Raw genomic sequence first — 12,045 nt, 5'->3', positions numbered from 1 at the left:
CGCGTATTACTCGGTATTTTTCATATGCAAATCGTTCATTAGATAACATTAAACGCATTAAGATGTTATTCCACGTGACTTCTTTAGTCACGCACATATTATTTAAACGTGAGTTGTAAAGGTGGCATGATGAATTTACCTATTTGGAGAATTTCTTTCTCTTCGCGATATCGTCATTAATTTATCCTTATATAATGTAGTCAGATTTTATATATCTGTTGCGTATAATGTTGTAGATGTGTTTATCGAAATTTCAAAAAATCACACGATAACTAAATCTGTATATAAATAGTTCGAGGTAAAATGATTTTCATATCGTTTCATATTTATAGGCAATAATAATAAGAAATATTTTGATACACTAACACGTATTAGTTTTATCTACAAATAACTGAGAATGATTTTATGTGAAATAGATGCAGCAAAAATAGCAGAATGATGGAAAATATTAGTTTCTGCATAATGCATGTATGTATGTAGATCACACGCGAAAATCTTATCTGACAGTATTGTAATTTAAATAACTTAACATTTAAATTGAAAATGATGCAGTTATTTACTTTCAAATAATTTGAAGAATCAGTTTTTAAAAATAGCTCGATACTCAGTACACGACTCTTGTTTTAATACCCTCATTTTATTTAAAAATTGTACATGTTTTTATTATTTTGATCATTCTACACATTCGCACATGCTTGTCACGTTGTACACGTCAACAGTATAACATCACGTTTTATCACTGTATCGATATAATTAGAGCGATACACATTGCATTTGAAAGCTGCGAATCGTGTAAAAGTACATTTTCTTCGTTTCAGTCTATAATAATTCATATGGAAAATAGTTTAAATATTATTTAAAAATAAAACAAAAATAAAACAATTGAAAAGAGCATTAAAAGAATATTCTTATAGATGTTAATCAATTGCAATTTGATTATTATGTTATTAGAGTAAAAAAATGTATATTATATATTAAAAATTGTATAGTTTTTAATATATGTAAAAAATGGTTCCGATTATAAATATCAGGCAGCAAGTGTTCTTCGTGCTTTACATTTCGATGTGACAAAAGATTCCAAACAGAAAGTACAAAATGTCTTTTCATGCATTCGAAAGCTTACACCTGCTTACAAAGTCAAATGCAATGCATACTGTGTATGAATTATACAACAATTTAATACAACGTCGATGTGATTATAGGATCGTTAAAGGATTTCCACCTGTTTCACCCTTCATAGGGGTCTCGCCAACTTTATGTTATTTACTGAAAGAAAAGAAACCACTCTGCTGTCTTCAGCTTGCACAGGTGAATATTTGATAGACTTGCAAAGTGAATGCTGATCTCAAATTATAATTGCAAATGTTCTTGGTTGTTAGGTGTGCCAACATTGTAGCTACAGAAACGCGAAAGAGTACAATTGGCAGAATAAGACCATTATCCTGGCAGCTGATTACGCTAGTAATGGGATCTATAACTTCATAATTCCTTTAAGGGCTCATTTTAGGTATCCTGAAAAAAATGATGTATGCAATTTATCTATAGTGTAAACTTTGTACGATCATTCAAAAGTCTGTACTTTACAAACTGTCTATACTTCAGAACTGTTCTAATCTATCCTTACTGGAAATTAAATTTCAAAATAAAAGAATATTTTAGTGTAAAAAAATTGCATAATGCTAATCAATGGTCTGTGTTAGGTCAAAAACTTCGTTGAACCCAATCATTCTTCTGCTGGAACGGACACCGGAAATTGCGTTCCTCGATGCGGTGTCTTACTTTCCTTTGGTATACTGGATGCGAGGTACTATCGATTGTTTGGACGATCTTCTTCGCGCTGGTATCACTCTAGCGGAAAATGTCGTCGTCGTAAACAAGGAACTTAGTAATTCCGCAGAAGAAGACACTTTGGCTGACTGCAATACCATCGTCGCGGTTCAGACGATGTTTAAGTAAGCGTTTGGAAATCTTTCACAAATAACTATTATACTAAACCATAAAAATTACGTGCAAAATTTCGAGAATGTTCAATTAATACACATACTATTTTATATTTTATTGGCATATATTATTTAATAAATATATACGTATTTAAACTTAGTATTTATACTTGATATTTTAGTATATTATTTTGAATAAGTTCCAAGTTTATTCTATTTTTGTCTCATTTTGATTTCGATTTAATTCCTTCACAATTACATTATGTGATGAATATGTATATACACAAATATATTTACTGAAAGCATTATTTGTGAATTTGCAGATTCTTCCCTAGCATAAAAAGCATAACGGAGCTCTCACAATCGAGTAATATGCGTTTCATGCAATTCAGGGCACACGACAAGTACGCTCTTCATCTCAGTAAAATGGAAAAGGTATTTCTCTCTATTGTTTTAAATGATAATTTTTAGAAGCGCTCGAGCAATTCGTAATTAATAGCAGGCTTTGATCTTTCAATAATAATTAATCCACTGATTATTAAATTAAACAATAATTTATGCTTATTTGTGTGTCACGTGAAAAAGTGAAATATCATTAAATAAAGAAGGAAGCGATGAAATTATTTTAACGTTAAATATAGAAGTAACAATTTGCATTCAAGTTTACCATGTATTCAAGTTTACTCTACTTTATTAGTAAATAACCTACTACGGAGATTTCTTAATTAAGTAACTAATCTCCAATGAGGCTTGATAATACGTAAAATTTGTTATCTTAGATTATCTCGTATTTCCTTACAACGCTACTTGCCTTTAGTGATTATAAACACGTATACTTGACCTTTACTTAGTTACCTTATCCGTATAAAGGAGATTTTATTACATTACAAACACGAGACGAGCATATCTTCTATAGTAGAAAAGCAATCAACTTGGAAACCTCTCCAATACTTGGAGTTAATGACGATAGTATTATGTTATGAAATAGATTTGCTTGCATCTTAATATATTATAAGAGTTAAAATAATTTTGTTCTTGAAAACTTCAGACTTTTATCTCACTTTAATCCTTTCATCTTTGACAAATTGTTAATGAATTAAATGGTAAAGCTCGTCTTAAACTTTAGTGCATTATGCATTTTTTGCAAACACATCAGAAAGAAATATGTTTCTATTATGAATAATTAATAAAATAACATTTTTCCATAACAAGAAGAAAATTGAATTCTCAAAGGTGAAATAATTTTCTGTGTAGTATAAAAATTAATCAAATTGTTAACTGTAATTAAGAGTATATTTCGAATCATTTTAATTGTTTTAACAGAGAGAAAAGGAAAGAGGCTCGCACATATCTTATATGTTTCGATTGCCTTTTGCGGCTGGCAGTGTCTTCAGTGCTTCTATGCTGGATACACTTCTTTATCAAGCATTTGTTAAAGATTATATGATAACGTTCGTGAGATTGCTGTTGGGTGTGGATCAAGCGCCAGGCTCTGGATTTTTAACATCGGTAAAAGATTCGAAAGTATTCTTTCACATCCTTCCTTGCTTCTTAATCGAGTTCATCGCAAAAGTATCCGCTCACATTGGAAATTCACAATCAAGTATACTTTACATACACAACGTCACATATATATGTATAAAAAATAGGAAATAAATAACTCTATTTGTTTACAAATATTTATTATTTTTTTTCTATACAATAATAATAGTCTAATAATTGAAAAATGAAAATTACGCATATACCGCAAAGTTATATTTTGAACGAGTATCTTGAAAAAAATCTGCGCTATATTTAGACCAACCAATTTCTATATTGCACATTTTTTCAACACAAAAATGATTGAGGTTTAATTATTATCCGAGTAAAAACTTACTCGAAAAGTTTGAAAAGTGAAAGAGATACGAAGGAATGGTTGACCTCGCCGTCTTAATTGATGGTTTCATCGATCGAGCTAAAAAACAGCACTTTTAACTCTATTAACGACACTTTCAACTCAATTACTTTACACTACATGTACATATTTTGCGATAATTCTACTTCCAATTAACCACAACTACGCCCCTAATTGGACACATTTTCCAACTTAATCTAATTACTCGTACATCCCAAACTGTAATTAACTAATACATCTAAATTTCCAAGGGAGAAAGAAACTCCACCCCCTCAAATTGCTTCATTATCCGGTTAATTACAGATGAGAATTACGAAGGACGACATGTGGATCAGAACCTATGGTAGATTATATCAAAAGCTGTGTTCGACTACTTGCGAAATTCCCATTGGTATTTACAGAACGCAAGACACCACAGTTTCAGACACGTCTCACGTGAGTAAAAAGATTATTCTTTCTCGATAGTGACAACTATAATTATAAGTGATTGGTTCGTGTACTATACATATTCATAAGGGCAGGAAATAACTTTTTGAATGGCAGCTGTGAGTAGCGCATGGTTGTAATCCCGCTCTATCTTATGCTCTGTATCTATCCCGGTGTCAGCTCGTGCAGCGTTTTTTTTAGAGATATCTGATCCCTTTCAATGAGAATCAAAGAAATGTAGGGCTCTTGCATCTTGTTGAAACGATGCTCGTAGCACGTCCTTCGATCCTGAACGTGTTCGTTTCTTTGAACCTGCATCGTGTTAGAAATATTATATATATTATTATTATAAATCGAAATGCTTCTTCCGTTGATAACGCGTTAATTCGACTATTCAGATTCATTTTTAGTATACCTTCCGCGCGTGCGTGTGTGTGTGTGTATGTACACGATCACGCGAAATATTAGATAATATAGATATTTATTCAATACCTACATACAATGGCCTGTGAAGGTTGCAATTTGCTACTATTAATTATTAGTTTGTGGATAAAGTTCGGTATATCGTAACTGTCTAATTATATTAGCAACTTTGAAGCAATTTGCAATATTTATACGAACGGATTGTTAAAACATACGTATGCTTCGATTACAATGAACATTCGAAAAGTGAAAAATAATTTACGCTTGTAACTATGTAAAAATTATTGCCAAAAAGATAGATAGTTTTAAGCTAAATAGATCATTTCTAACAACGTGTTCATATAGTTTCGAGCCTATTCAACCTATTTTATTAATTCCACTTGAGGCTACCTTCTTTATTTCCCCAAGTACTCACAGAAGGTTCGAATGCATCGCGTTTGGGTTCGAATCTACTTAAAAAGTACCGTTTCTTTTTCTCGAAATACTTGCAGAACTTCCGAATACGCTCTGTTAATGTTCTTGCTTCTTTATCAAAAGACATTTCTATTAAACTCGAGCCCATCGCTTCTTATGGGCATCCTGTACGCTGCTTCCACGGAGGAAGCTTAATAGACAAAAGTCAATGAACATACACGATACTAGCACAGTAGCCACCGATCATGTACATATGACAAAAGAAAACGAAATAAAACGAAAACCACGATCGAGCAGCGGCGTGCGTGCGAAATGTGAACGATGGGCTATCATTAGTAAGGGTAGAAATGCTTATCGTTTTGGCAGGGCGACTCAGACGCGGAGAGCGATGCCGGCGTCGGCGTGACGTACAAGGTGCGTCATTCGGCGGCAGCTTCGTGCCTTGCGAATTGCGCCACCCGCGACAAGGGTGCCTCAGCTGTGAGTACAGAGTCGACGTTGTCTGGTCGCCGTTTATTCTCTCGATCGATTTCTTCTATGTTGTATATTGTTCACCATACTATTTCTCTTTATATAATCCCCGTACGCCGCATCTCTATTTTCTCTGTTTGCCCCTTTCTATCTATTCTATCACGTATACTACTTTCTCTATCGCTCCATTCTACGCCTTGGTTCTTCTTTCGCTGGTGTTCAAAAAAAAAAAAAAAAGAAAACTCACCATATTGCAGTGCGCATGCCCAGTGTACCAAAGCAGTCAGTGGCTTCCGGCCTGTGAACGTTCAAGAACTCTCTGTTCGTCTTCACCGCCTACATTGACCTCTCGATCGAGCATCGAGAGCACTCACACTTCAATTTTTTGATGATTGACCTTTTGACGTTGGATGGACGGTGATTGATAAACGTTTGGCAAATGGTTGAAGTTGTTACCAAATTACTCGATTTAGCTCTTTCATTTTTATACGTGAGGTGATTCTTGAAGATCGAGCAGTTACGGTAGAACTGCTATTAAACGAACTCTGTTTGACAGAAATATGAATTAATTCGTGAACATTATCGTGGCTTGAAAATTTCCTCGATACACCTCAATACGTGCTTTTTAAATCAAGAAATCGATAGAATGAAATAAACGGAATTAAAGGATACAAGAGTGTCAACGAATCGTCCAATTCGCCAATAATTTATCAATCAATGATCTATCCGAAAAAGCACTAACAATGTGTTATTCGTACGTTCTAAAAATATTCCGCCATTCCAAAAATCGAAGCTAAAATCCACGCATTTCTTTCAAAGCAGTACTCCGTAAGCCTCGGGGACGAGGCACGAGACAACCACGCCCAGCAGATTGAGAGAGCCGAGATCGCCAACTTGGTCCATTCCCGAATGGAGTCGTTGAACCTCCCAGTAGCCGATTACGACGACGTCTCCGAGAAACGAAACAGCCTCTCCTACGTGATCATCAATCCCAGCTGCGATCTGAAGCTCGAGGAAGGTGACATCGTGTACCTAGTTCGACCAAGTCCGTTCTCCGCGCAGAAGACTTTCGAACGACACAATTCAAGGAGGAAGAGCAACATCAGCTTCTGTTCGGCCCAACTGGTATCGCAAATGAGCGCAGCGGTGGCTTCGGCCGGTTTACCGGGAGCTGGGGCAGGAAGTCGTCGAGGATCGGGAATCGGTTTGCCAAGAGCTCCTCCGTTGAGCACCACCAAATCGAATTCCTTGTCCTTACCAGACAGTCCGACGGTGGCTGGCGCTCTACGTGGTCGTTCCAATTCTCTGAGAGTGGTCGACGACATTCTGCTGAGACGTAGCAACTCGTTGAGGCAAGGACTGACGATAAGTAGAAGAAAAAGCAGTTTAGAAGACATAGGTTTAGGTGCTCTGTCGCATCCCTCGAACCACAACCCGATTAAAATAGCGCTGAATGGATCCATTGGTCTGGAAGTAACTCCACCTGAGGAAGGCTCCCAGACAGCTATAGCTAGCAACACAGGAATCCTGGACGTTGGTCTGCCTTCTATGCCAGAGTTGACCGCTGCCCTGGGATCCAATATCGATCCTTGCCTAGGTGGATCTCTAGGTGGATTGTACGATCCTCCGAATCTTCAGGGCCCGTTAGGTTCACAGTCGCCGCAGATCCAAGGCGGTACGCAGGATCCTCAGTACATACAGGGGACGATCGTATGATATAACCTTATGTGGGGACGCAGGTTCTCCGGCATGGTGCGAAACAAATGGCTGTAGCGTTCCCACATGACACGTCAAGATCACTAGTTGGGATGTTGATTCTCAGCATCCTGATTGCCGACGATTTTGGTGGGATTAAATGGTAGTGACGATAACGATGAATTACGAGGCGGCCGGAGAGCAAAGGTGTTTCAATGTCACAGAGGAGGATGGCACACTGTGGCCGGACTTTTATGATTACGGTGAACAGCTTAGAAGAATTTTTTACTCCGTTCTACTTTGGTAGTTTGAGTTTAGCTTAGCGGCGATGGTAGAACGAAGATATTTGACTCGAACCATCGGGGACCTAAGCGTTGCGACGTCGTATAGTCGCGACTGTGATACGTCAGAACGCTGATTCTTCGTTTTCTACATTTGGATGGAACTGGGCGTTAGTCGTTGTAACGTGACTCGTATTAAGTAATCGTTACAAGCCATAATCGTAATTAGCCGAACAAATGATCTAATTACGTTTGTTCAAATGATAAATTATCGGTTGATCTCTGATAAACCTATCGACTTCTTCTCGTTCGATATATACGTAATTCTGATTTAGCGTTACTGAAAATTTCAAAGTTTAATACGAATTTTAAATTATTTAAATTAGTACAAATAAATTGAATCATATGTAGAAGCGTTATTCGATTGAAAATTTCGTTCGAACGATGCCCAGTTCAACCAACGTATAGTTGTTTCAACGAAGGTACGATACTATGTTAATACTAATTCTCTATTTGTAGATAGTGCGATCACGCGTTTCGAGCAACCACAATTTGTTGCGAGTTTCGTTTTACAATATCCATTGATATATCTCATGGCGTGTGTAGTGGTCTATGTTCTTAAAACGTTTTGCTCTCTAGTCGACTCTAGCGTCCCGACCTCCGTGGATCCGATCGAAATTTTCAGCGATCCAAAACGACGACGAGTATATGCTAGATGAAGAAACTCGCGGTAACGCGTGCCAGAGGTCCAGTGACGCAGTTAATCAATTCGAGAAATTATTAAAACGAAGAAGAAAAAAGCTTGCGACGATGGACAAGATTTAACGACTCCATGATACATTTGAAAATTGAATGAAATATTATTAATTCTATCGTTAAATATTTAAAATAGTATAATTTCTTTTTGTTCGATAAGAAATTGAAACCCAAAAATTTATATCAGTACGAAATTACATAAATATAAAATTGTTTAGAGCATATGACACACATGCAGATTAATCAGAAATTTATTTATGAACACAAAAGCATTGAAAACCTCTTAGCACTTTAACGTTATAAATTATGTATCATTTTTTACCACTAATAACGTTCGAAACCAAGATAATTTTGATTTTTATAAGTGTCCAATACAATAGTAAAATTTTTTAATATTTTCAACGATGACATTTACTTTTGTAAACATTTTTGTACCTTTTGTAAGGTACTTTTATACCTCTTATTTTGTACTCAATCATGAGTTTGTGAATACTTAGTAGATTCTGAATTTGCTATCATTTTATCGGATAAAAAGAAATGACAAAACACGTAAATATACACTGACACGAATTTTTTTGAGCAACGTAACAAGTATCAGCATGTACGATTTTTGCCCGTATGTGGTAAAACGAACAGTTTATATACGATAATATTTAGTATACAACGCTGAAGAAAATAAATTCTTGTCCTTCGTCACACGTGATAGCCGACAGAAGTAGGTAAGAAGAAAGAAACGTCTCCCTAGTGCAAACCCCGATTCTTACGTAGAGTCACGTTCTCGGGGTGAACGTGAGATAATTTTATACTAGAACCAATTTACGACAAGAGTATATCTTATAAATATGATTATAAATATAAATACATGACCATTTTAATCATATCATGCGAGGAACTCAGAAAAACACCGATTGGTGGAGGATCGTTATACGTCTAGAGAAGATGAACAGGATAGGACCTATAAGAGCGAAGAATTGAGAATAAAGTTTCGCTTTGACAAGTAAATGACAAGTTCACATTGGTAAAATGATTTTCAATGGTTTGAACTCGGATAAGAGTTGAGCTAAAACTGAGTAATTTGAACGAAGCTTGATAAAAATTCTTCGATTATAATGGTCCGTAAGCCTGGTTCTACGTTTGCGAAATAATCGAAATAATCGACTAATAAACACAAAAGATAATCGTCTAGTCGAAATTGTAGTTGCCATTCGATCGAACGAAGGTTACTCACTTTTAAGCAAACGCGATCTTTACTTCTCTTCTTATGATTAGTTCGAAACAAGGCAATCCTCGTTGAAATCTTTTATCGAAGTCCTTCGAGTTTATAATGTTTAATCAGACGAATTGTTTGTTCTTAGCGATGAAAGAGAAACAAGAATCAAGAGAAAAAAAAAGAGAGTAAAGTTTCGACAATCCGTTTAATCAGTTAGGTGAATACGTAGCCGTCGTTAGTAACGACTTAATTGTATCTATATATTATATTTCTTGACTCAATCGTTTCTCGACCAATTTACACGTTTCTCCGACCAAACGTCATTTTATCGAGTACCTGCTTCGATGCTGCTTCCGCTACGCCCGGCCCGTTTTGTCGTTCGATTATCAGCGATCGGATTAGCTTCATCTTTTGGTTCTTAGTCGAAGAATATTGTCAATATACTATAATCGATGAATTTCGTATACTACTCAAATTCATCGAACTATATCGAAATACGAAACAATTTCCAAAAACAATCATTGTAAAAGGCCCAGCGTGGAACGTTTTCCGAGCACGAGCCCGATTAAAGCCAAACAGATTCTGCATTTTTCGTTATAGAGCATAAATGAAGCGAATCGATCGATCTCCCCGTCAATCCTTATAGTTCACATAATCATTATTCTATTTAGCCAAATATGCAAATGAATTTTCTGTAGCGATAAATCGTTGATCTGGCCGCGAGCATTTTACACTCTCTTCGATATATTTCTCTGGCCCGTTTTTTCAGCCTCTTTGACTTTCTCTCGCTCATTAACTCTCTGTCTTTCTCACCTTGATTAGCGTAACGAAACCCGTCCCGTCTACGTACATCGACCATCTTCGTCGACGTTGATGGCTCGTAGAGTTTAGTACACAGTTTGAGACGCAGCCGTGGTATTTTTCAACGATGATTTTCTACGATCTAACGACCGATGAAAGCACCGAAAACGAAAACGAGTCTCTGGTTAATCCAGAGATCTGTACGTTATGCTCTGATTATGAAAACTCGATGCGAAGGATTCTACAAGCGTTTAGTTTAATAAAAGACAGAAAGCATGTAGAAGTTCGAAAAGTATAGCTATAACGTGGTAACGAATGAAAACACGTGTATAAGCTTTTCAAAGTTCGAGGACATCGATGGATGTTGATAAGCTCGTAGCACTCGTGATAAATATTCATACGTGGCAAGTTTTTATTTAATCTTCTGTAACGTGATGCAGTGAAATGTGGATTATCGACGATTAATATATCAATTAATGGAACATTCGATTAATCGAAAATTTAGAGATGCACTTTTGTAGGGGAAATTGAAGAACAAGAATAGAAGTTGAAAGAAATTGTTACATTTTTATGCAAATGATTCTTTTTTCCTGTTCGATATTAGGTGATACTTGTGAAATAAATTCAGATTTTTTTTTAGAAGATTAAATAAGAACTCAATAGCTTCGTGTTAAGAAAACGAAATTGCAAAACATGATACACAAACACGATTGAAACAAAAATTACGAAATTTCGACAGAAATCTTCTTGCGGGAGAAATTCCTGTGAATCTTGTATTTTTCGATACTAAAGGGATTCTGCTACCTATATCTTTACCGACTCAACGACCGAAGTGAAAACGAAAAAAAAAAAAACAGAACAATAAAAGCATAAAAAAATACGGGATATATTTAATAATAAAAGAAAAAAAAAGTAATCGAAATTCTATAAGATACTAACAGAAAGACATTCTTTCAGCAGTGTACATAGATTAATTGTCATAGAATCGATCGAAAACAAATGTGACCTGAAACTAAAGCGAGTAGCGTGTTATTACTATGCGTTGTTGTTCGACAAAAAGCGATGTGAAAGTAAAACTGTCCTCGAGTGTATGTGAAAAATCCTAGTTACGTCTGACATAAGAAAACCGATTGTCCATGATTCTGTTAACATTTGTATAAACATTAGCAACGATGTGAAACCGCGAAACTCTGGTATCCGTGAGTGGGCAAGTGACATTTTTTATTAACAAGCGACTTTGAAAAAATGAAAACAAAAGAAAAATACGAAGAAAGACGAGAGAAGGATCAATTGGGAAATAAAGAAAACGGTAGCGTAAACGTAAAATAAAGCAAAGAGAGAACGCGAACGAACATTTCGCGGATATATCGCTATGTTAACAATGGAGATTAATATTACGGTAATATTAAGAAACTTCAGACGAGTATATATCAGAAAAAAAATTATCGTCGTGTCTTCATAGAAAAAAAAAAACCAAAGAACAATCTTGATTTATCGGCGCGTGAATCCTCGAATCGATAACCCTTTCGCAAGTTCCTTGTCGATTTCTAGTCGATCATAAGGGTTCTGAGAGTTAAATTACAAAGCGAACTGCCGAGCTTGCGACATCGAGACGATATACATTTTCTCGTTTTTTCGATACACAGCGCGCGGTTTGACCAGTAATCCATCGTTTTATGTGAAAAATACAGAGCGTACTTGAAAGTAATTTATTCACGGTAAATTGATTTTTCA

The 12,045-nt window shown here is 35.8% G+C and overlaps 1 protein-coding gene across 13 annotated transcripts in view; it reads left to right on the top strand.

The window, feature by feature from the left end:
* The window catches only part of LOC100740867 (potassium channel subfamily T member 2), a 200,840-nt gene extending 189,651 nt beyond the window's left edge, over positions 1-11,189 (top strand). For 9 of the 13 annotated variants that reach the window (XM_033320796.1, XM_024367730.2, XM_024367729.2 and 6 more), the window contains 8 exons: positions 1,203-1,308; positions 1,380-1,507; positions 1,701-1,952; positions 2,264-2,375; positions 3,264-3,449; positions 4,138-4,269; positions 5,464-5,577; positions 6,388-11,189. In XM_033320796.1, the coding sequence (XP_033176687.1) occupies positions 1,203-1,308; positions 1,380-1,507; positions 1,701-1,952; positions 2,264-2,375; positions 3,264-3,449; positions 4,138-4,269; positions 5,464-5,577; positions 6,388-7,284 (1,927 nt within the window). In that variant the 3' untranslated portion in view covers positions 7,285-11,189. The remainder of the gene's footprint in view (positions 1-1,202; positions 1,309-1,379; positions 1,508-1,700; positions 1,953-2,263; positions 2,376-3,263; positions 3,450-4,137; positions 4,270-5,463; positions 5,578-6,387) is intronic. The other 4 variants (XM_012385789.3, XM_033320797.1, XM_012385786.3 and 1 more) reach the window with 3 other exon arrangements.
* The last annotated feature ends 856 nt before the right edge of the window (positions 11,190-12,045 follow it).

Source organism: Bombus impatiens, unplaced genomic scaffold (assembly GCF_000188095.3).
Source record: "Bombus impatiens unplaced genomic scaffold, BIMP_2.2 scf_0359, whole genome shotgun sequence".
NCBI lineage: Eukaryota > Metazoa > Arthropoda > Insecta > Hymenoptera > Apidae > Bombus > Bombus impatiens.
The sequence above is the reverse complement of the archived record's forward strand: the minus strand, read 5'-3'. Positions and strand labels throughout refer to the sequence as shown.